At 40.3% G+C, this 26152-nt stretch overlaps 1 protein-coding gene across 2 annotated transcripts; it reads left to right on the top strand.

Moving 5' to 3' along the window:
* Nucleotides 1-1778: 1778 nt before the first annotated feature.
* On the top strand, nt 1779-19360 carry LOC118209639 (sodium- and chloride-dependent GABA transporter 2-like). Of its 2 annotated transcripts, XM_035385170.1 has the most exons (14): nt 1779-2028; nt 3032-3166; nt 4104-4244; nt 4877-4967; nt 5547-5679; nt 7607-7741; nt 7903-8006; nt 8417-8541; nt 10711-10823; nt 11218-11355; nt 11652-11754; nt 12554-12654; nt 17180-17350; nt 18594-19360. In XM_035385170.1, the coding sequence occupies exons 1-14, from the start codon at nt 1878-1880 to the stop codon at nt 18705-18707; spliced, it is 1755 nt and encodes a 584-aa protein (XP_035241061.1). In that variant the 5' UTR covers nt 1779-1877; the 3' UTR covers nt 18708-19360. The 2 variants fall into 2 exon arrangements, with proteins under 2 accessions (XP_035241061.1, XP_035241062.1); XM_035385171.1 differs by lacking the exons at nt 1779-2028; nt 3032-3166 and adding an exon at nt 3789-3998.
* Nucleotides 19361-26152: the final 6792 nt, after the last annotated feature.

Here is a 26152-nt window from a genome sequence, read left to right as displayed (position 1 = left end):
CATGTTTTCCAATTGTCATCTCAGTCTCCAGACTTAAATTCCATCAAAAACCTGTGGTCTGAACTGAAGAGCCATAAGCACAAACCCAAAGATATCAATGATTCTGAAAAGTTCTACATGGAGCAATGTCAAAAATCCCTCCAAATGTGTTCTCTAACCTTTTCACAAAGTATAGGAAAAGACTCATGGCTGTCGTCTTTGCCTGGGGTGTTTTCACAAACCAGGGGTGCCAATAATTGTGGAACTTATTTCTTGGGGAAAGACTTTGGTTGATTCCAAAGAATTATTAATCAAGCACACTAGTTTACACATGTTGGAAAATAAAGCTTATGTCATACACTGTATTATTTTTTAGTTTAGCATTTTTTGTGCATATTTATCAAGGGTGCCAATAATTCTGGAGCGCACTGTGTGTGTGTGTGTGTGTGTCAGGTGCAACATGGCTTGTGTGAAAACTTCTACTGCTACTCCTCTAAGGGCACACCTCCCCATACACATACACCTTCACTGCCGGTGCAGAGAGCGTGCAGCCAGAGGAAAGGCTCCACTTCCACCCCCACAGCTTTTCTGGAGTCCTGTACCCATCTCCTCCACCAGGTAAGCTCCACGTCTGGGTGAAAGGGACTCTCTTCTTCCCTCTGTCTCTTTACAGATTTCAGCATTTGCAGCTCTCCTTGAAAATGAGTTCTCAGGCATTTACAAAAAAACATGTTTGAATGATGAATAGCCAACCAGGAAAATGATTGTGAAGTAGTTCTCATATCTCATATACAGACCAATAAAGAAATAAAAAAGCCAGCTCTTGCAGGTGAGAATGAAGGAGGCTAGCATGTGTCTGCATCTTTAATACCCATAGCTGGCTCTGGTGGAACCAATTAACTTTTCCACTTACTATAATAATTATTGTGGGGTAAGGGCTGGGGAGCAAATGTGCCCCCCCCCCTTCCCAATGTCAAACTCACTCCTACACTGCTGATAGCAGAAAAGGGTGGACCAACTCCATATTAATGCCCATAATTTCGGAAGAAATGTTGGATGTCAGATGTCACAATATGAATGATATTCGGAACAATACACTGCGGTCTCGAATCACTGCTCGCTCCAACTACTTCATGTGGTGTTGTAATTACATTTTGTTCAACCTCTTCATGAGGGTCTTTGTAGTCCATCCATCAGTTAGCCATCATCACATGTTCAATACAACAAAGTAGAGTCTTGTGTTGAACTCTCCGTTGAGTAAAAAAATGGAACTATAACTTTGTTATTGAATCGTGTCAAGTAAAAAGAAAAAGGCATGTGTTTCTCCATTATTGCCTATGGGGAATTTGAGAGGTATGGCAGACAAGACGCCATATTGGTTTCTGCAACTTCGGCAATAGAAGCAAGTGGTGATGTCCATTCCACATCATAAAGTTCATGAAGTGTGCACATGTGAAAAGGTGTTGCTGTAAAACATCAGACTCTGTTCCCAGCTTGCATTGTCCAAACAAAGGAAAACAGTCAGAGAGTGAGGAACGGACAGAACTAGAGAGGGACACAGTGAGAGTGAAAGATCCCAGGGGAAGAATAGATTTGTAGCCTATATCCTGTGTCCCACCACTGGATTGTATTTCAAATTTTGGCTAATACACTTTATACATTATGTTTTCAGGTAATAGCTGGGCCTTTACAAATAAAAAGCTGGCTATTCTTTAACATGGCCCTGTCACTCATTGGTAAATTGTGCACATGTAAGAACGTGTCAGACAGTCAGTGGGCAAAACATCAGCCTCTTCCCAGCTCGCTGTGTCTAGACGAAGGAAAGCGGTCAGAGAGTGAGGAACGGACGGCACCGGAGAGGGACACAGTGAGAGTGGGAGATCCCAGGGGAAGAACAGATGAAGAAGGAAAGGGAGACAACGGAAAGGCCATTGGAGGAGAGGGGCCAGTGGGGGCGTAAGGTGGAGTTCCTCCTGGCGGTGGCGGGGAACATAGTGGGGCTGGGAAATGTGTGGAGGTTCCCATACCTTTGCTACAAGAATGGCGGCGGTGAGTAAATGCATGAGTGAGTATGAGAGAGTGTATGAGTGTAAGTGTGAATAAGTGTACGAGTGAATGTTAATGTATGTGTATGAGTGTGAGTGAATGAGTGAAATAGTGTGAGAGTATGTGTGTGAATGTAAGAGTGAGTGAATGTATAAGTGTGAGTATGAGTTTGACTGTGAGTATGAATGTGAGTGAGTGTAAGAGTGAGTGAGTGTATAAGTGGAAGCATATGAGTCCTAGTAAGAGCAAGTAGGAGTGTGAGTGCTCCAAAGTGAGACCCTGAGTATGAATAAGTATCAGTGTGTCAATGAGTTTGAGTAAACACGAGTAAGACTGTATGAGTTTTATAAGACTTAATATTATCTATTGGTTTGATTCACATGTTAAACGTACCTATAACTTGAAAATGAGCATTGGTTTACATAGTTCTTGTTTCTAGATGGTGCAGTGTTCACTGCGCTGTGTATGTACATGTTGCATGGCAGATAGGAGTGCATTATGGGAACCTCCCAAGCAGAGTCACAAAGCCTGTCAAATTCAGCCTTCAGATGACTCTGTATATAACATCATCCATACTATTTTCCAACCGTACTGTGGAAGTGTTGTTGCGCCCATGCTCACGTGTTGTTGTTGTCAGTGAAGCCTCGCCTCATTTCTAGAGTGAAGCTGCATGTCTTATTTATGGGATCAAAATGGTTGTTTACTTTCTAGAAAGTATGCTCCCAAATACACTTAGCGAAACCCTGGAAATAAGTACATCATCCTGGGATTTCATGTACAGTGCAAAGAAAGAGAAAATTTTGCCTACTGCACTCATTTGCGCAGCTTCACTCATCCAGTGTACTCAGCTAGTATACTCAATGGTACGCAAGTGTGCTGATTTGGACCATGCCATTATCATAGATTACTGGTTGCCTGGAACTAAATATCTCTGGTTTTGTTCACATAACAGTCACAAGGCTGGTGGTTTATCTCAAGTGTTTCCGTTGTGTGTGTGTGTCTGCAGGAGCGTTCCTTGTGCCATATTTGTTCTTTGCGTTGACCTGTGGGATACCCCTGTTCCTGCTGGATATTTCCATGGGACAGTACACCCAGGAGGGGGCCATCACCTGCTGGAGGAAGCTGTGCCCATTGGCTGAGGGTGAGAGGCCAGAAACCTCTCTTGTCAGATGGGTAAAACTGAGATCACTTTGGGTTTATCAATAGGGGGCGAAAGAAAGAAGAGACAGGTTCACCAGGTATGAGCATGTGATTAAAAAATAAACAGAGGGGAAACTTTGTGGCCTGGCCCAAGCGACTGCCTCTCAATCCATATACAAATCTCCCCATGCAGCCCAGGAATCAGTTCAGTTGTTTATACTTTTGAATCCCCAAACTTCTATATAAAAAATGCAACAACCGCAAAAGTGCACTGTTGCTATTGGTGGGGAATGGTTAGTGTGGCTCTAAGCTGCCTGGCGGCTCACCCTATTAAGGTCCTGGTCTACTGTGTGGATCAGCCTTATGGTCAGGCCAGTTTATGTTTCTGTGCTCCCAACAGCCTTGCAGGGCAGCTCATAATCGGATGTAATGTCAAATATATTAAATCTCCTGAGCCAAGGCATGGAGATGTGGACTGGGGTCAGTGAATACACTGGGAGCTAATGGATAATCAGCAGTAGGGTTACAGTACTTCAGGACAGCACTCAATCACGGCACAGGAGGGGGTTAGAATATTCTCCCAAACCAAAGTTCACCAGGAAAATTAATCTATAATTACTGCAGCTGCAGTATTGCACTTCTACACCAGAATCTAGCTCTGTGAGGCTAAGAGGTGGACTTAATTTTTACAGGGAAAAATGTGGCAATCGCACAGGTAGAAATAGTCACAATATATTACACGCAGTTCTCAGACTGTAATCCAGAGTGTCTCTCAAAGCAGAAGGCATCAGTGTCATCATCAAGAATACAAATACTAAGAGGAACCACAGCAGGCATGTTCATAACCCATAATTTCACACTGTAGCTGTTCAGACTAACGATTGGCATTGTCAGCCGCTAATTGAGTCTGTGTGCCTATGTGTATATGTGTGTATAAGGGATTGGCTACGCGAGCCAGCTGATCCTGTTTTACGCCTGCATGTGTTATATCACCATCCTGGCCTGGGCTCTCTTCTACCTCTACTTCTCCTTCAGCTCACAGCTGCCCTGGGCCAGCTGCTCCAACACCTGGAACTCAGGTAAGATCTGAAATGCAGTGTAAGTGGTATAACTCCACCTGCAGTCCATACAGGAGGACACAGGTACAGAGCCTGTCTCTAAGCTACACTGGGCTGACTGTGAGAACACCTGAAATACAGATGACCTACAATCCATGGTGCATACAGGTACAAAGCTGTCTTGAAGTTATACTGGGTAGGGTAAGAACCCCCATTTCCTTTGGGTACTGCAGTCCCCCTCTTTCAGAAAATTGAACGGCAAATTCAGATCAATCAAGCATGAAGAACTTATTACTGGTATGCTTCTGCATGCCAGTACGTGTGCCAGGTATGCCAGGTATTTCAGGTTGCAACATTCATATGTGATCTTTTGCCTGCTTCATGGAATGTATTTCAGAATTCAGTTTATTTGTTTTGCAATGCTTTCAAAATGTATCCTTAACACTTGTAATATGTCAATATTAAATATATATTTTCATATGTATTAACACTTGTAATCTTTTCATAATACAGACCTGGTTTATTAACAGCTGTATGCATATCGGCAAACCAGACTAAACAATAACAGAATAACGAATTTGGCCTGCGGCTCAGCTGCAATATCCAATGAGTCTGTTTCGATGATTTAGGAAAGGCTACTCTCTGTGTTTCAGATCACTGTGTGGATTTTTCCAACCGAAACCTCACCACAAACTGGACCCAACAGCCCAACAACTCATCCTCTGCAGCCACTGAGTTTTGGGAGTAAGTTCACAGGCTGAGTTCTGTAGGATTGCAGCTTGTACAGAACTCAGGGTTCGTGAACTAGGAAACTCAGAGGTTGTGGGTTCAAATCTTAACATAATCTACTTAGCTTTAATTCCTTATGCCAATATCGAGCTGTATGAATGTATGGATAACGTGTAAGTTGCTCTGGATAAGAGTCTGTTAACACATCACGTGATATACTAATCTAGTTTACAGATGTACTGTATCTGGAGATGGAGCACATTGGCCTAGTTTAACCTTTTTGCATGTATTCCAGTGAAACACTATAATAAGAAGAGAAAATGTTCAATATTTGTGTACATGGTAGGGCCAGGATATGAGGGGTATGCAAAGCATTATGGCTCTTACATGGGAACACATTTAAATTAACTGGCAGGGCCTTTTTTGTGAAAATTTATATTTCTGTTTCTCCACCTACCTCCCTTTCCTCCCCTCATTCCCCCCCCCCCCCCCCTTAATTGATATTTTTATACTTTTTCCTGGCTTACCTCCCTTTCCTCCTGTCATTTTTCTCTTTTCTTTCCTCCGCCCCCCCCCCCCCCCCCCCCCCCCCAGGAGACGTGTGCTGGCGATCTCAGGCGGAATTGAGGAGGTGGGCAGTGTAAGGTGGGAGGTGCTTCTGTGCCTCATCATCATGTGGGTCATCTGCTACTTCTGTATCTGGAAGGGGGTGAAGTCTACAGGCAAGGTCTGTCCCAGAGCTACTGAGTGAGATAAGCACAGAATGTCTTTACCTGGGCTGCCTCTACAAAGAGTGAGACTGACTGTGTAATAGACTGGAATACTCAACACAGAGTGGCGTGTGCTCAGTCCAACAGGGACACGTCAACCATGCTGATATTTTGATGCAACAAACGTCTTCCTGTTTTCTTTGATTCCCTTTTTGCTATTTCTAAATGTGTTCTTATCAGGTAACTTTTAATGAATCTGCCACCAAATTTGGTTCAGTTAAAGACTGAGAGAGATGTTGCTTGCTTCATGTTCACTGACAGATTGATTGATTTGGTCATTCAAATAACAAAACATTCACTCAAATGTGTAAAGAAAGAATTAACATGTACTGTACATTGCTTTTAATAATTCATTTAGCAGCATTTATCAGGTAATTTGAGGAAATGATGATGTATATTATGTGCACAGTATAATGTTGTGGGAATTTCTTAACAAAAATGATGGTGTTGAAGATAAAGCTAACTTACATTCCAACAGGGACATGGCATGGGGTAAAACGGCATACAATAAGATGAATAGGCTATTAAAAGTAAACCTTCAGCACTTAATGAAATAGATTTAGCAAGTTATCATAAGGTCACTATGACATTATATATAATTGCTTATATTATAAATCTATTTATATTAATTATTGTATAAATGAAAAAACAAAGCACAAAAGTTGTGTGTCAGAATTACTGTGATCAATTGTCTTTTGAAAATCTGCACTTAAATTGCAGTTTAATAAATAATTTAACCTGAAAACGTTTGACTTGTGAAATTGTACATCACAACAACTAAAAGCACATAAACACAATTAAGTTATGCAGAACAGTTCATCTGTAGATGAAAACCCCTAATCCATAATTTGAGTCTCTTCCCTCCCACTGACCTTACACACACCTGCACCTGAATTCTGAGATGTTTGTTTGTGCCTGACTCTGCTCTGTACTTTCTCACACACATGTATCCCCTTTGTGTGTGTGTGCATGAGAGAGAGAGGGTGAGGGAGGGAGGGAGAAAATGTTTCTTACAGGGAAAGACACACACAGAATGGGTGCTTGAGTGTGTCACAGGAGTATTAAAAAGTCAAAACTAAAGTTCTCCTCATAAATTCAGATAGAGAACCATGGAATCATAGTCAGAAATCCACAGAAGTAGAATAGTGTTGAAACTGACAACAGATTATGGATGTGGAGCTACTGTTATCATAATTTTAGCCAAAAGGTCAGATGTTCCTTTCTCAATTGTTTCTTACATGTGCATATCTGGAATCTCAGTGTACCAAAGTAAATTAACCTGCTATCTCCAGAACCTATGGATCCATTGGTATTTTTACAAGAAACAGTAAAATAAATAGTCCATTCTGAATAACAGCTAAAATAGTATCATCAGATAGCAATAATAGACTCTAAAGACAATCAAAAGCCTAGAACCAAGACTAGATACTGAAAGCTCTCTTACATCTGCACTAAGGAAGCAATTGAACACTCCTGGTTAATCAGAAACACCTGTGACGCCATTTGTCCCAAACATTATGGTGCCCTAAAATGGGGCACTATGTGTAGAGCAGTAATTTCTATGTGGTGAAACCAACATGCATAAAAATACCCTTCAATGAAATCTTAGAATCTGTGAATTGTTTGATTACAAATGCAGAATTGTGGAGTAAAGAACCAAATCAAGAAAAAATATGTCTTTGTCCGAAACATAATGGAGCTCACTGTATATAATTACATGTCTTTTGGATACTCATACAAATTTTCATCATTCTACACCAAAAATGTGGCCATTTTTCTTAACATACTATTTTCAGAATGGGTTAAATAAGTGCCAAGGGATCTGAAATAAACTGTGTTCACATGACTAAAAGGCCCTCACTCTCTCTCTCCCTCTCACACCAGGTGGTTTATTTCACTGCTACTTTCCCATACCTGATGCTTTTGGTGTTGTTGATACGAGGGCTAACTCTACCTGGAGCTCTGCAGGGGGTGCTGTTCTACCTGTACCCTGACCCCACCCGCCTGGCAGACCCACAGGTAAGAACTCTGTGACATCAGCTTATGCCAGCATATTCCAGGCAGTGCCCCATCACCTTGTCACAGCAAAATTTCTCTTTCCTTATTTCATTCCACTGGGAAACACATGAATTTTTAAGCCAGACCCCCCAATGTATTCATGATTTGTGATGTCACTGCAGGTGTGGATGGAAGCAGTATCACAGATCTTCTTCTCCTACGGTATTGGAGGGGGTACTCTGATTGTGCTGGGTAGCTACAACACCTATAACAACAACTGCTACAAGTAAGACCCTTTCATGCCCACAGTGCACTAGGGCAGAAATGCAGAGAAACACCTGGTCAGAACCTAGTATATGGCTGGACCTAACGCACTTCATCCGGCCGACCAATGGTGTAACTTCACAACTCGGCCGACAAATGGTGTAACTGCATCACTCAGTCACTCAGTCACAGACATTCACGTTTGTAGGGATGGCCCCGCTGTTGCGGTCCAGCCAAAAAACATAAGTATGCAACTCTTTGTACAGTGCAGTACTGAGAAAGCCACATTTATACCTTTGTCTAGTGCAATACAGAGACACCTACACCTGGAAGCCACATAACAGCAAACACTTTTTCACCTTGAAATAAAATAAATGCAAAAACAAGAGCAGGCCAGAGGATTATTTTACCCCCCTGGTGGTGTTTCTGCAGGGACTGTTTGTGGCTGTGCCTGCTGAACAGCGGGACCAGTGTAGTGGCGGGATTCGCGGTCTTTTCTGTGCTGGGGTTCATGGCACATGAGCAGGGCGTCTCCATTGAGGAAGTTGCTGAATCAGGTACTGAAGCTCTTTGTACAGTATGCCAAGACAAATAATGAAGATGTGACAAAAATATAACTATCGAGCTGCTGGATGGTTCATTTAATTAAGGAACCACAATGTGGTGCGTGGATGAGCATCACCGCCTTGGATACAATCCAGACCGTGCCAGTGCTCACTGTGGCAGGTAGCTCAACAGGATGACGCACAATTGATGCCTGCTTCGCTTAGGGTATGAGAGGGTTCAATTAGATAGCGATCTGTGTTTCACTGCTTTTGGGTGACCCCTACTGGCCAAACAGGACGCTTGTTGAACTGCACGTGTTTGTGTACACACACACACACACACACACATATATATATATATATATATACAGTGCTGTGCAAAAGTCTTAGGCACCTGTAAAAAAAAATGCTGTACAGCTAAGATGCTTTCAAAAATAATGAAATGAAAGGTTATAAATATCGAAAAAATAATATAAAGAGCAGTAAATAGTTAAAAACTAAATAAAATCAATGTTTGGTGTGACCACCCTTCACCTTTAAGACTACATCAATTCTCTTCGTTCACTGTCTGGCAGTTTTATAAGAAAATCGGCTGGTAGGTTGTTCCAAGCATTTTGGTGAACTTGCCACAGTTCTTCTGCAGATTTTGGCTATGTTGCTTGCTTCTGGCTCTCCAGGGAATCCCAGAGATCCTTGATCAAGTTTTTATCTGAAAAGTAGTCTATTACTTAAAATATTACTTTATTTAACAAAATACAAAAATGTATGTGTAACATTTCATTTTTTGGAGAATTCATGTTTGGAAATCTCAAATTTGGTGTTTTCTACTGATACACTAATGCAGAAAACAAAAAATAAACATCTAAGACCAAATACATACTATATATTATATTTAAAAATCTAGGGTGCCTAAGACTTTTGCACAGTACTATATATGTTAATACATATATATATATATATATATAGTTTTTTTTGTTTGTTTTTTTTAACCTTAGGTAGAGAAGAATTCAGTTAATACATGCACATTTATTGAAAAACAAACCAAAGGATAATTTCCCCCCAAATTCTACCTACAATAACACAAAAAGTTGACTTTTACTCAAAAATAATCTTAGACACGACTTTCCCTAAAATAGCCTCCCTTGGCTTTAATTACAATTAAATTATTGGATGTCTATCCAATAATTTTGCAATGTGGGAAGTAGCAAGCTGGGAGGGAAGTGGAGGGGTAATTAAATTGAGTGAAATCTTATCTGCCTTAAGGTTGTCCAAAAAAACCCCAGGTAGCCTAATAATTTCAGCCTATGGTGCAAGTAAAACATGGACTAAAATTGCAAGAAATTTGGCGAAGAAAAAGAAGTTAGGATAAGATGTGTGGGGCCAAGCAAACATTGTGGCAAGAAGGTTATTCCCAGTGAGAAATTTCAAAGAAGCTTAAGATTTTCAGGTGCAGTGTTCAGTTCACTCTGAAGGTTTCAGCTGATGGGCGTGTGTAATATATATATATATATATATATATATATATATATATATATATATATATATATATATATATATATACTCATATATACACAGCCATAAGAATGTAACAAATAATAAAAACTCTACATTTCTCAGAAATATTCCCTCGATTTCCATAAATTAGCAATCAGGAAAACTCCACTGTACTGCCAAAACAGATACTGTAAGGTATTCTTTTAGTAGTATAGTACAAAGCTTGATGATGACCAATAATCACGCAATCGTGTACTTTAAATGTAAACTAGTTATTTCAACTCTCTCCTATTGGTTTGGTGATTATTAAGTCTACTGTATATAATGACAATTAAGCATTTGAGTTTTACTTGAAAGGGAGAGAAATAATATTACGTAACTCAAAGGTTATGGATTCAGTTCCCAGCTAGGGTGCTGTCTTTGTGCAGGGTACTTAACCAAAATTACTGCTGCAAAATATGTCCAGCTGTATTAACAGACGATATGTAAAATGGCAATTTGTATGGTACTCTGGATATGCAAAATGTGTACATGTAAAAAGAGGGAATCTGACCTGGGAGGGAAGGAGAGGAAGAGTAAGCACTATTGGATCATTTATTTTTCTCCCATTCATTCTCTGTCTCCTTCACTCTCCTCCTGTCTTTCCTTCCCATCACCTCCATGTTCTCCCCTGCTCCCTGCTCCCAGGACCTGGTCTGGCATTCATTGCGTACCCCCAAGCAGTAGCAATGATGCCCCTACCTCAGCTGTGGGCCACCTGCTTCTTCATTATGATCATCCTGCTGGGCCTGGACTCACAGGTAATCAGTCACCTGGCTGCAGCTCACCATTCCTGGCTGCTCAGTCTGTGAAACTGCCAGCACTACAACTGGCTGCAGTCCTTACACACTTCTAGACTCTTCTGGTTTGGTTCATGCTTAACATGAAGTAAAGCTGTACTGAGCTAGCAAGGCATGATGCTGGGTCATTGGAAAGCACAACAAGATTACATATTGAGCTTACTGGACAACATTTCATAGCTAATAAAGATGTATTTGTGGATAGTTTCTCACAAGCAGGAACACACTAATTAAACATTACTGTGTATCAATCATATTTCTCTCTCCCTTCCTTTCTTTTTCTTTCCCTCTTTTCTTCCCTTTCCCTCCCTGCCTCTCTGGTGAACCTTGGGGTATCTGTCTATCTGTCGGTCAGTTTGTGATGATGGAGGTGGTGATGACGTCGGTGACGGACATGTTTCCCAGGGTACTGCGTAGGGCTGGGCACAGAGAGATCTTCCTCCTGCTCTTCTGCCTCACCTGCTTCATCTTGCAGCTGGTGATGGTCACAGAGGTGAGAAGGAAGCTGGGGAGAGAAAGTTCAATATATTTTATCAGTTTACCCAGAGGATATTCTTATCACAGGCTCCTTTGGCCTACACAGATTACACAGATAACATTTTAATTACCACCAATTTACAACCTCACATGTTGATAGAACTAATTCAGGTTTACTGTCTCGTTCAAGGCTACAGGCCATATGAAAGAATTCAAACTTGGATAAATCTGATCATAACCACATTTCCATATCTCACTTCCCAACTGTATTTTGCCATATCTACCCTTGTCATTTCCCCTGCTGTCCAACAGGGGGGGATGTATGTGTTCCAGCTCTTCGACTACTATGCCATTAATGGGGCCTGTGTGTTATTCCTGTGCGTGTTCAAGGTCCTGGCCATAGGCTGGCTCTTTGGTGAGTGCAGGCCTTTACTGCCTGGATTTTTACTTAGGAAGAAACCTGGTTGTATTTACAAAACAGCGTACCTTCCAACTAAATGTGTGTTTCCAATGCAATGTGGAAATAGAAATTCAAAAAATGGTGCCAAATGGGAAAGGATGATGAACAAGAACCAACACAATGTACTAACAATGTTAAGAACAGATGAGGAAAATGGCTTTGTGCTTTAAATGAATTTTGAAAAATATATTACATTTATGAAATTCTAAATCTGCACATTGAGGCAGAGGAAAGCATAGCCTACATTAAAAAAAAATGATGCCCATGTTTACATTTTTCTTACCCTGTCAAAACAGCCATTAAGAAAAATGACAAAGTCTGATGAACAAGCACTGCCTTTTAACTAGAACTTTCCTTCACTGCCAAAGACAGGAGAAACTATTAAAAACATCAACTAAAAATACAGAGAATGGTAGAATGTATCTAAATGATATTTAAAATGTTATAGCAACGACTGATTTGATTTGAAATAAACATAGGTCCATTGAATTCAGACAAAACAATGCAAATTAATGGTCATGAAACCAACACCCCTGAATACCAAGAACAATCAACACCCCTTAAAAAAGGACACCTTTTAGCCAGAGAGCCAGCCTTTAAAAAAGTGAATAACAAAAAAGAAAACAAATTTGAAACTGGAATCTAATGAGAAGGATTTGCAATCTCTGCTTTTTGAGTTTGGTTTGTTCTCTGTGGAGGTTCACTTTATACACACTGCAATGCTCACCGCCATTCCTGTGTGTCCCTCGAGCAGGGGCGGAGCGAATGGTCGATGTGATTGAGGACATGACCGGGGAGCGTCCCTGCCTCATCTTTAAGCTCTGCTGGCTCTACATCACACCGCTGGTGACCCTGGTGAGTTTCACTCTCCCCCATTGTGGGATGTCCAGCATCTGCCTTACTCACTTATTTAAGTAAAACCTCATCTTTGCACACCTGAACCGTGTTGGATTTTGGATTTAATAAAACTGCAAACTTCAGCATCATTAATAGACTGTAGAGTCACAAGTAAGATGTTCACTGCAGAGGAAAACTGCTTTGGATGTCCTGCCCCAACAGAAGAAGCCCATTGTCGTATCAGTTTGTAAGATATTAGGTTCAGTTATATCATTTCATTATTCACTATTAATCTAATGTGATGAGCATTCCCTGTAATTTGTGATGTTGTTTGTGATTACTGAATGTCATAAATCACGTAGCATCTGCATTACAGGCATCAGGGTAGGGTGTTTTACGGAAGAAAAATAAAAGTAAGGCTGAGTAGCGTGCAGCCAGTGTTCTGTCTTGCTATTCAAACATTATACCTACTTCATGACCTGCTGAATGAAAGTAAGGGGAATGCCAGAGAGATTCAAACTGTAAGAGTACGGTTTAAGTAAGATAGCCACCAAGGAGCTTGGTAAGTGTTGTGTATAAAGTGCATGTGTGTGTTTTGTAGACTCTAGTGTAGCTAGCTTGCCCCAGAAGGGCTAAGTTCTGTAACACATTTGTAACACATTTTGATGTCACAATTTTACAGTCTAAAGGGGGTTGTAATCTGTGCTTCTAAATCAGTCTAATCCTCTGTATATTGGGAGATTTTGTGTGCAATAGACATTCATTCATTCATTCAATTTTTATTTAAATCTCGCAAATGGATTGAGGGAGAGACCCTCATTTACAATGCCGCCAATGAGATCCAACCGGTCCTAAACGCAATTAGTATTCCTCAAGATGCACCAGGTCTGTCTCTGGATGTGCTTACAATACATATGTAGAGAATATACCTCTATTAGTTATACAGTAGCGAGGATAGATAAGTAAAATTGTGCATACCAAAGGTTATTGGAACAACTACAAAACACAAGTCCAATAAGATAAGATATAAGATAAGATAGATAAGATAAGATAAGATAAGATAAGATAAGATAAGATAAGATAAGATAAGATAAGATAAGATAAGATAAGATAAGATAAGATAGATAAGATAAGATAAGATAAGATAAGATAAGATAAGATAAAATAAGATAAGATAAGATAAGATATACTTTTGTTGAACCCTGTGGGGTAATTTGTACTCTGCATTTGACCCATCCTAGTTACTTAGGAGCAGTGGGCAGCCACAGTGCAGCACCTGGGGACCAACTCCAGTTCTGAGGCCAGTGTCTTGGTCATGGGCAACTGCAGGAGCGCACCTAACATGCATGTCCGGGGTACCCGGAGTAAACTCACGCAAACACGGGGAGAATGTGCAAAGTCCACGCAGAGAGGATCCGGTCGGACCCAGATTCGAGGCAACAGTGCTAACCACTATGCCACCGTGCCCACCCTGTCAATAAGGTGCAATACTCATCGTAACAGTTATCCATAGCCATGAACACATTAAGTCCAGTTCACATAGTAAGTGTAGGCTAGGTCAGAAAATTATTATAAGTCAAAATAGGAGGCATGCTGACGAGCTACAAAGTCAAGATGCTACAAGTGCAATGCAAGTGTTGGATGGAGATACTTGAAAGTGCTGCAGGAACAAATTAGTCAGATTCAAGTGATAGGAGCGATTCTATATTGGGAGTGCCCTGCAGAGTAGTGGTAGTTAGTCCAGGTACAGTCTGAAGACATGTGTCTTCAGACCACGGCGAATGACCGAATGGTTCGTAGAGGGACGCGGAGTTCGTTCCACCACTGGGGAGCTAGGGTGGAGAAGCTTCGTGGTTGGAGGAGCCACAGTTGTTGGACACTAAACTGAATGCCTACTTTGTTGGTCTGAATGTGGGACACCCAGACACTCATGCTGGGGGCAAATAATTTATGTACTTTAAAGTGTGAGGAGGGAGAAATGGAAGTCATTGAATTTTCCTATGGATATATTTTAGTTTGGCATGTTGCAAGACTGGGGTTCACATTGTTTGCTGTACAATTCTAACCATCACTAGATTTACCTAATGATTCAGGGTCATTAGGCCAGGCATCAGAAATGTCAGTCCTGGAGAGCTTCGGAGTCTGCAGGGTTTTCTGTTTTCCTTTCAGTCAGCAGCCAATTAATGCTTTGGGAAAAAAAATTTTTTTATTTTTTTTTTACTGTTGAAAAATAACCTGCTCCATTAACAATTTCATGTTAATTATGCATCTGTGCTACAATGGCAGTTTATGTGTTATTAACACTCTTCCTCCTCTCCAAAGTTACAACAAACAATATTGACTATCTTAGCTTACACAAATTATACAAGCTCTATTCCAAAGCAATGCTACCCAATGTTTCCTAAATGATTTCATGTAACTTGGCCCCATGTTTTTTCATCTGAAGAGAATGTGGTCATTCTAAATTTATGTGTCACATCAGTGTCAGATAACAAAAATTGCCTCATGAAAGAATACATCATTCAAATGAATGCTTTACAGGCTGACAAAAATGAAACTCCAGAAATGGTATGTGGGCAGCACGGTGGTCCAGTGGGACAGTGCGTCGCTTCACAGCAAGAAGGTTGTGAGTTCGAATCTCGGCTTGGGGCCTTTCTTTGTGGAGTTTGCATGTTCTCCTTGTATCCATGTGGGTTTCCTCCGGGTACTCCAGTTTCCTCCCACAGTCCAAAGACATGCAGATAGGCTCACTGGAGACTCTAAATTGCCCATAGGTATGAGTGTGTGAGTGAATGTGTGCCCTGCGATAGATTTGTGGCCTGTCCACAGTGTATTCCTGCCTCTCGCCCAATGCACGCTGGGATAGGCTCCAGCACCCCCCGTGACCCTGCTCAGGGTAAGCAGGTATACATAATGGATAGATAAATATTATGTATACATACTGTACATAGATAAATAGATATAGCATACACATTTACAAACAGATATTTATACCAAGAAACATACAATAATTTACACTACAGAATGGTGGTGGATTGAATAGATAAACAGAAATGAAAATTACAAATATTTATAATTAATATTAAAATATATAAATTCATATTAAATAAATATTGAATCTTACAAACCCATGCTCATATGTTTTCCCCATTAATATACCATATGTTTCTCAGTCAGATGAAGTTTAGCCAAATAAGTAAAATAAGTATAATTAATTTTTCAATGTAAAATTGTCATATTTTGTAAAATAAAATTGTTCTGCGTTTCCGTCTGTCTTTCCTTGTTGGGCCGCCAGATGGCGGCACTTCTGTTTTGTGTCCTGCTCCCCCTGTTTAATTGTATTATTGTTTTCAATTGTTCAATTATTGGTTTTTGGTTGTCTCGTTTTACCCTTCCCTCTCTGTGGCCTGATTGTGCATTGTGCCCTGCTGTGTCTGTGTAAGCTAAGATAGCCAATATTGTTTGTTGTAACTTGGCCCCATTTTGATATCAATACTTTTAATCGCAGGCCTAGGTTCTGCAAGTTTTTTTTTAATGACTTATAATTAATTTTTTGTATATGTGAGTAACTTGGCCTTTTTGTACGTTGAAAACGTGTTTTTAAAAAAAAATATATATATATACACTACATGTCTAAAAATATGTGAAAACTCAACATCACCCCTATATCTGTTTGTTGAACATCTCATTCCAAAACCAGGGGAATTAATATGCAGTTGGACCCCTTGCTGCTAGAACAGGCTCCTCTCTTCTAGTAAAGCTTTCCACTAGATTTTGGAACATGGCTGCAAAGATTCCCTTCCATTCAGCCACAAGAGCATTAGTGAGGCTGGGCACTGATGTTGGGCGTAAGGCCTAGCTTGCAGTCAGCATTCCAATTAATCCAAAGGTGTTTGATGGGGTAGAGGTCAGGGCTCTGCAGGCCAATCAAGTTCTTCCCCACCAAACTCAGCAAACCATTTCTTTATGGACCTTGCTTTGTGCACAGGGTCATGCTGCAAAAGGAAAGGGCCTTCCCCAAACTGTGGGAAGCACTCCGTTCTCTAGAATGTCATTGTATTAACATTTTCCTTCACTGGAACTAAGGGGTCCAGTCCAAACCAGGAAAAACAGACAGAGACTATTATTCCTACTCCACCCAACTTTACAGTTTGCGCTATTCGGGCCAGTACAGTTGGCACTATGCATTCCGCCAAACCGAGATTTGTTCGTCAGACTGCTAGATAGTGAAGCGTGATTCATCACTCCAGAGTACGCATTTACACTGCACCAGAGTCCAATAGCGGTGCGCTTTACATCAATCCAGCCAACGCTTTTTTCCACATGGTGATCTTAGGCTTGTGCATGGCTGCTTGGCCATGGAAACCTATTTCATGAAGCGCTTGATGAACAGTTTTTTTTTTGTTGACTGCATAATGTGACCAATTTTAGCAATCGAACCCTGCTTTAAAGACAGTTTCATGGTAATTCTACTTCCATGACACAACAGCAGTCTGATGTGTGTTACATTTATTAACCTTACACTCTATCTCCTCTCCCATAGGGATCTTTCATCTTCTATGTGGTAGATTACCAGCCCCTGACCTTTAACCGCTGGTATGTGTACCCAGACTGGGCGTACGTGCTGGGCTGGCTGCTGGCCCTCTCCTCTGTTGTACTGATTCCAGGGTGGAGTCTGGTCAAGCTCTCCCTCAGCACTGGCACTCTCAGACAGGTGAGGCCCAGAACCCATGTCTCCACAGCTGTTCTAGGAGCTAGTTCTCTTCCCACAGTACCTTACCCAGGGCCTACAGTGTTTTATCTAATCATACACACACACATACAAATACACTTCCACACATCAGTAGATATACAGTGAGTCCAATTCAAGGCAGGTGGATGCAGATAAATCTCTCTGTCCTTGTAAAAATGTTATTTTTAAATTCCAAAATGAAAAATTGGGTTCATTCCAAAATTTTATTTTATACGTCCTCATCTCCTCGGTCCTCGCATGACCTGGAAATCAAAGACCAATCTGTTAAATGCTCCTTGGAGGAGCAAGGAAGCTCATGGAGGAGACTTCAGTGAGGAAAACACAAGTGCAGCCTTTTCAGAAGTCTTTATTGGAACTTGACGTGAGGTGATCCAACTGTGGATCCACCTCTCCACATCTTCCACATCCGCATTCAGGCATTTCAAGCATGTTCCATTTGCGTAATACACGTTACCTCAACTCCTGCATCCTCGTAGCTCATCATTGCTTCACTTATTTGCATTTTCCTTTGGTGGAGCTAAGGAGCAAGGAAAATATAAAAAAAGAGAAGTAAGGGGTGAATATAAGCAATAGGAAGGAACCCACAGAGTTTGCTTCCATTCTTAATCCTAGCCAGGTAGCAAACTAGTCTTATGTACTGGTCATGTGGGTGTCTGAAAATTTTTTTTTCAGACATTCCTACGAACACAATTGGCAGTGTTTGCAGGTGGGAAGCCGGTGAGGGTATGTGTCCTGATCGTTGCATTAGCGATTCCTACTGGTTGGTCGGGGCGCCTGTTCAGCTGGGAGGGGATCTGGGGGAGATAGCGTGAACTTCTGCACGCGTTACGCTCTCCCTGTGAAACTCCTCACTGTCAGGTGTAAAGAAGCGGCTGGCAGCTCCACATGTACTGGAGGCTGGCATGTGGTAGTCTACACCCTCCCCAGACCGACAGAGGATAGCGCATCGACCAGGACCGTGATACACAAGGGGAATTGGTATAACGACTAAAATGGGGAGAAAATGGGTGAAAAAAAAATTTAATTAAATATTGTCTAATGTTACATTTTGTCTACAAATATGAAACCATTCAGTATGACAAATAAAGGATTAATAAAGGAGGAAATCAGGAAGGGGAAATAGTTTTTCACAGGACTGTATATTGTATGAAACACTTGTCTCACAAAGATCCACCATTCCATTATTTTATTTTTCTGCTGACAGCGTTTGTCTCACCTGTGTCACCCTGATGATGACCTCCCCCTGACCCGGAAGCAGATGGCTGAGCGAGAGAATGTGATTTCTGCTACAGAGATGGAAGAGTTAGTGACAGCATAAGGTTATACTAATTCATATTTTTCTGACAAGGCATTGGGGATTTGTTAAGTATTTTAACAGGTCCCATCGTTGTTATACAATCAAAACTATGAAGTTTCAAGAAAACTAATTTTATTTCTCTGACTGGGCTAAGTAATTCACACCAGAACTAGGTTATGGTCATGCAGTAGACTGGGCTGGTGAAACTGAAAATTACAGAAGAAATCAGAAATAATGTTTATTAATATGTTCATCATTATATTATATTAAATTCATTTTTTCTATACATATGTGTCTAGTTATTTTATAATTAATGTGTAATTTATATTTACACATGTTTTAATTACACTGTTCAGTTTAATTCAGTTCAATTTACTGTAGTTGGCTTGTAATTAGTTTTAGAGGTTTTAGAAGTGTGCCCATAATCTGTGACCCTGAGCCATCTCTGCCTTCCCTCTACATCATATGACCCAATTGTTTACTTTATTGTATAAAAGAGAGTTGTGATCTTTTGTGTGAACACTCACACATCCTGCTGATCTGCATTTACAATATAACAGTCTGGTGTTTCTCACAAATTCCAACCTTTTATGAGACCATTTTATGATGACCTTTTTATGATTAATTTATGTCTTTCTGTCTAATGAGAGTTGATTAAACTCATGTTTATCTTACTAAGAGTTCTCTGAGTCTTACTCTGGATCAGTTTGCACCAGGGGGCAGGGTGTGGAACAGGTTGGGTGGGCTCAACACACACACATATAGGACATTTGTGTTAGGAGAGTGAGGTTTCATCAATATCAGTGTGGGTGGAGTTGCAACATGCTGCCCATCATTGGAGAAAGGTCTATCTGCAGCACTGCTGGCTCCCTACAGAACACACCCACCACACTAATGCTTTGGACACATTGGTCGAAGACCCCCCCCCACCCCCCCACCACCACCAAAGCATAGCAATATGGTAGCTTCAAATCAGTGAGTCACTGAAAGAATATGATAGTTTGTGGTTCCTTAAGTTTTGCTCTTCCTTTTCCAACATATAAGGCATCTCTCTCTCTCTCTCTCTCTCTCTCTCTCTCTCTCTCTCGTATAAGTGAATTTCCCTGTTTCTAGCTTTTCCCCAAACTAGCTGGTACATGAGCTAGCAAGGCTGCAATGCAGTAAGTTGGGGTTGGCAAGCTAACTAAAGCTGTCTTACTGACTACACCTCAGCCAGCTAGCTAGACAGTGGAACAGCTGTACTGCGTGCTAACTTTTGCCGAACAATACAAACATTTGGTGTTGTGACAGTGCATGTCCTTTTTCCATGAGTGAACACTGCGTCACATGTGTATATAGTCATGTGCAGCTGCAGTGTGAACGTCACTCGCATAGACCAGTTTTACTTTTTTGAAGACAGTAAGGACATTAAACATAAAGCATGAATTTGTTTTATTCAAAACGTCATGCTTCTTGTGTTAGAACTGAGATCATTACAGTGTGTGTGGTCTTTTCACAATATTGCGATGCAAAAATTATTTTATTACTCATTTACTGGCAACTGAGGAGAACTGGCTATGCCTGATGGTACTGAGCATTATTTGAATATAACTCGCTTATATTTATTTAATAAAATCAGCTCTGCTGATGTACTTTTTTAAATTTAATGTTTAAATTGCAGTTACAACCAGTAGGCCTATTGGCGGTGTGGCAATAACGACACCTGTGTAGACTTACGCAGCATATGTCTCTGGTTAAATCGAACACTGCCACAACCATACTTAATTCTTTATTTTTTCACATGGCTAAATAAACTAAAGCCACTTTGAAGTCATGGACATCCATCTGGACCAAGCGGCATATGGCAGCATGCCCTATACAGCACTGAGAGTTGGGCACTTTTCAGGTTTGCCTACAGAAATAACCACAATGACCACAGACTCTCAGCCCTTAACATTCATTTCTGTACCTTCTGACCTCATGTCAACAGACAAAATTCACTGCACTATAAAGCCCCAAACTTAGGGGACTGTGTTTTTTCCTTCTTCCTTTTTTCCACAAACAATACGTCGCCCCTCTGGACATTTAGCTACACCAGCCAAGAAAAACATCACATACATACAAATGGACATATGCTCGCTTGCCTATGATACATTCAACTTAAAAGACTTGGATCGCATCCCACCGAAGCCTCAGGCAAACCTACAACTTATTACGCAACCTAATTGGCTAACTAATAATTGGCTGTTACTTTAAAACTAATTTGCAACTGCCTAAGCCTCGTGGGAACTCATTTATATTCCTGAAATCCATTCAATTTCACGTGTGAACTCCACATAGTATCATTTGTCTTCCAGTGAGCAAAACACGAAATACATATGGTATCTAATGAAGGGATGGAAATCAATGTTGACAGATGTTTTGACATAAAAGGACTAGGTTAGTTCTGTTGACCACTAATTCACTCATGTTTTACCCTGACATAGACTGCCTATGTCCTAGCTGACTACAAAACTCACATTTCAGCTAAATCTAGCGAATTTGCAATCAACTAAGTCTTTTACTGAACATATACACTTTATTATGTTGTACCATCTAGATGTTTGGTAAACCAGCTTGATCTGGTTGCAAAAGCATATAGCCAGGCCATATGGAATTAAAACCTGAGCTGAATTGCAGTTGAATTGAACTAACCTAATCCTTTATGTCAAAATATCAACCTATATTATATTTACACCCCTTTAGATGCCTGGATTTCATCTATATTCAGGCTTATGCTTACTGGTCTACCTTCTTTAAAAGCACGAACAATAATTTTAAAAAATGACGGCGATAAAGAACAACTAATTGCAATGTTAACACTCATTAAGCATCAAGCAATACATGCTATTTCCACCAGTGCCATCTGTTTTATATATCTTTCAATAAGCAAATTCATCTTGGTCATGCGTAATGAACTTTCTTTGTACAATAGTCTGTGATCATGTCAAACTTAACCTATATGACCATTCTGCAATAAACATATTGTTTAAACTATTCAATTAAATAATTTGTGGTAATTTCTTTGGTAAAATGGTAAGATGAAAAAACGCAGGGCCAAGTTACTTATATATAATTTAAGAAACACTGGGTAGCAGCATTGTTTGGAAATACGGCATTTTTTATTTGTGTGAGCCACTATTGTTTCTTGTAACTTAGTCTAATTTTGATATCAGCACTTTTTGTGGCAGGCCTAGATTGTGAAAGTTTTAATGACTTATAGACAGTGCTTTGTATGTGTGAGTAACTTAGAATTTTCGTACGTTGAAAATATATTTTTCTTCATATAGGTACTGTGGGAGATAAAATCCCTTGAGTTCCAAGTTCTTTCTGAGGAGTCGTGAATTCCAACTTTGTGAAATCAAGAGGAAGCCGTTCCAAAGTTCAACAGAATCTATTATGGATCCACAATAAACAATCTGAGCGGAATCCTAGACATGGATTCCCCCTCTCTGCCAAAGTGCTATAAACCCGTCCCCCCAAATTTCACTGTTTTATATGTTCAAGGATAAGGGCGTGTTCTTTTGCCGTACTGACAGAAAGTGGTTGTGCAGATGGCTAGTTACTTATGACCTAGTTTAAGAGTCAGTTATCGTGCATCATAAGGCCACTGTTTTAGAGACAGCAACTGATAATTGTGCCGTGTTTACATAACAATCTGTCATATGCACAACAATCTTTGGGTGCGCTGACACTCTCCACATTCCACAACGCTTGCTTTGCATAAGAAAAAAATCTCTTAGAAAAACAGATGATTGGATCAATAACTAAATATATTTAAACAGAATTAGTTGTTTAAATCAATACACATTCCTTAGCGCATACTATATTAGGACGGAGTGTGGCACAGTGGGTAAGGAACTGCGCTTGTAACCGAAAGGTTGCAGGTTCGATTCCTGGGTAAGGACACTGCCGTTGTACCCTTGAGCAAGGTACTTAACCTGCATTGCTTCAGTATATATCCAGCTGTATAAATGGATACAATGTAAAGTGCTATGTAAAAAGTTGTGTAAGTTGCTCTGGATAAGAGCGTCTGCTAAATGCCTGTAATGTAATTTGGATTTTCCGCAAAAGGTGTTGTGATATGTCTTCATGTGTCAGTAAGTTAGCACACAATTTGCATTTTATTTCGTCTCTTGACTAGCTCACATCCCTCCATTTCCATATCTAGAATGTTATTGTATGCTGTAGCATTAAGATTTCCCTGCAACTAAAGGCTCTAGCCCAAACCATGAAAAACAGCCCCAAACCATTATTACTCTACCACCTAATTTTACAGTTGGCTCTATGTATTCAGGCAGGTAGCGTTTTGGCATTCACTAAACTCAGATTCTTCGTCAGACTGCCAGATAGTGAAGCGTGATTCATCACTCCGGGGAACGCGTTTTCACTGCTCAAAAGTTCAATGGCAGTGTGCTTTGCACCACTGTAGCTGACACTTGGTATTGCACATGGTGATCTTAGGCTTAAATGCAACTGCTTAGCCATGGAAACCCATTTCATGAAGGTTCTTACAAACAGTTCTTGAGCTGACGTTGCTTCCAGAGGCAGACTGGAACTCAGTAGAGAGTGTTGCAAACGAGGATAGATAGTTCTGTATGAAAGGGCTTTGTGGGGTTAACACCACTGCACTAAATGTATGTGGGAGGTAGGGATGGGTGAATGGAGGAAAGAGTGTTTACAGTGGGCTCCAGAATTATTGGCACCCTTAATAAAAATGAAAAAAAGGCTGCATGTAATAAATGACGCAGATAATAATCTGTTATATTCAAACATACGGGAAAACTATGTACTTTTATTTCAATACATTTACTCTCATGCTTCAATGTTTTTTTATTAAGTAATCTAAATTTCTCTGAAAACCATAGGTGCCATAATTATTGGCACCCCTAACAATTGTAATTAAAATCAAACAAAATGAAATTGGCAAACAGAAATGCTTAAGTGAAATCAACATCCATGTTTTCCAATTGTCATCTCAGTCTCCAGACTTAAATTCCATCAAAAACCTGTGGTCTGAACTGAAGAGCCATAAGCACATACCCAAAGATATCAATGATTCTGAAAAGTTCTACATGGAGCAATGTCAAAAATCCCTCCAAATGTGTTCTCTAACCTTTTCACAAAGTATAGGAAAAGGCTGTCGTCTTTGCCTGGGGTGTTTTCACAAACCAGGGGTGCCAATAATTGTGGAACTTGTTTCTTGGGGAAAGACTTTGGTTGATTCCAAAGAATCATTAATCAAGCACACTAGTTTACACATGTTGGAAAATAAAGCTTATGTCATACACTGTATTATTTTTATAGTTTAGCATTTTTTGTGCATATTTATCAAGGGTGCCAATAATTCTGGAGCGCACTGTGTGTGTGTGTGTGTGTGTGTGTGTGTGTGTCAGGTGCAACATGGCTTGTGTGAAAACTTCTACTGCTACTCCTCTAAGGACACACCTCAACATATACATACACCTTCGCTGCCGGTGCAGAGAGCGTGTGGCCAGAGGAAAGGCTCCACTTCCACCCCCACAGCTTTTCTGGAGTCCTGTGCCCTTCTCCTCCACCAGGTAAGCTCCACGTCTGGGTGAAAGGGACTCTCTTCTTCCCACTGTCTCTTTACAGATTTCAGCATTTGCAGCTCTCCTTGAAAATGAGTTCTCAGGCATTTACAAAAAAACATGTTTGAAATGGTCGCTCGCTGTCTAGTATTGGTTTTGCCAACAGTTTTTGGTTTAGTAATGGTCATAGTCTAAATATTTTGGCTAAAATACATTTAAGTTTTAGTCATATTGTTTTAATAATGTCTTCATTATTTTTAGTCAGGACAGAAATGACTAAAATCATATTTATTTTAGTCGAGGAAAAGCAGGTATTTTCGTCACATTTTTGCCACATTTCATGCCCTTCCTCCAGTAAATGCCACGACTATAAACTACCTTGTTAACTTACATAGAGTGTGTTTGTGACAACACATCAGTTGAGGCAGTGAGTCCCAACTTTTCCATGAGTGAGCTCTGCTTCACGTGTGCATACAGCAATGCCCAGCTGCAGTGTGAACGTTACTGTCACGAAGCAGCTTTACTTTTTTGAAGACAATAAAAACATTAAAGATCATAATAAAACATGAATTACTTTTATTCAAAAACTTTGTTGATTAAATAAATATAGTTAATTAGACAATGTATTTGCATTCATTTGTTTGGGCATAACATTTTATTTGAAAAAATCATTATAGCTATTCAACCTGAGTAAACTGTGTGTGTCTGGTCTTGTCACAATTTTGCGATGCACATAAAAAAGATTTCTTTACTGACCTACAGGCAGCTGAGGAGAACTGGCTGTACCTGATGGTAATGAGCATCATTTGAATACATTGCGCTTATATTCATTTAATAAAATCAACTCTACTGATGCACTTTTTATTTTAAATATATATATGTTTTATTCATTTTTAAACTGCAATTACAAAATACCAGTAGGCCTATTGGCGGTGTGGCAATAACTACATCTGTGTATGACCCAACATATGACTCTGATTAGGGGAATGCCTAAAAATGATGAATAGCCAACCAGGAAAATGACTGTGAAGTAGTTCTCATATCTCATATACATAGATAAAGAGATAAAAAAGGCAGCTCTTGCAGGTGAGAATGAAGGATGCTAGCATGTGTCTATATCTTTAATACCCATAGCTGGCTCTGGTGGAACCAATGAACTTTTCCACTTACTATAATAATTATTGTGGGGGCAGGCAGGGGTAGGGGCTGGGGAGCAAATGTGTCCCCCCCTTCCCAATGTCAAATTCACTCCTACACTGCTGATAGCAGCAAAGTGTGGACCAACTCCATATTAATGCTCAATATTTTGGATGAAATGTTGGATGTCAGATGTCACAATATAAATGATATTCGGAACAATACACTGCGGTCTCGAATCACTGCTAGCTCCAACTACTTCATGTGGTGTCGTAATTACATTTTGTTCAACCTCTTCATGAGGCTCTTTGTAGTCCATCCATCAGTTAGCCATCATCACATGTTCAATACAACAAAGTAGAGTCTTGTGTTGAACTCTCCGTTGAGTAAAAAAATGGAACTATAACTTTGTTATTGAATCGTGTCTAGTAATATAGTACATTGATTCTTATGGGTATAACTGGGTTGAAAATATAACTGTAGACTATTCATTTGGCAGAAAAAGGCATGTGTTTCTCCATTATTGCCTATGGGAAATTTGAGAGGTGTGGTGGACAAGACGCCATATTGGTTTCTGCAACTTCAGCAATAGAAGCAAGCGGTGACGTCCACATCATGAAGTTCATAAAGTGTACATATGTGAAAAGGTGTTGCTGGACTAGCGTGTAAAACATCAGACTGTTCCCAGCTTGCATTGTCCAGACAAAGGAAGACAGTCAGAGAGTGAGGAACAGACAGCGCTAGAGAGGGACACAGTGA

Source organism: Anguilla anguilla, chromosome 12 (genome assembly GCF_013347855.1).
Source record: "Anguilla anguilla isolate fAngAng1 chromosome 12, fAngAng1.pri, whole genome shotgun sequence".
Classification (NCBI taxonomy): domain Eukaryota; kingdom Metazoa; phylum Chordata; class Actinopteri; order Anguilliformes; family Anguillidae; genus Anguilla; species Anguilla anguilla.
The sequence above is the reverse complement of the archived record's forward strand: the minus strand, read 5'-3'. Positions and strand labels throughout refer to the sequence as shown.

Bases quoted from the DNA above. Each gene is read 5' to 3' on its own strand.
- LOC118209639 (XM_035385170.1), top strand. From the start codon at position 1,878: ATGAAGAAGGAAAGGGAGACAACGGAAAGGCCATTGGAGGAGAGGGGC. The intron at 4,968-5,546 runs GTAAGTTCACAG...CCCCCCCCCCAG, and splicing joins GCAGCCACTGAGTTTTGGGA to GAGACGTGTGCTGGCGATCT. The intron at 8,542-10,710 runs GTACTGAAGCTC...CCCTGCTCCCAG, and splicing joins TGAGGAAGTTGCTGAATCAG to GACCTGGTCTGGCATTCATT.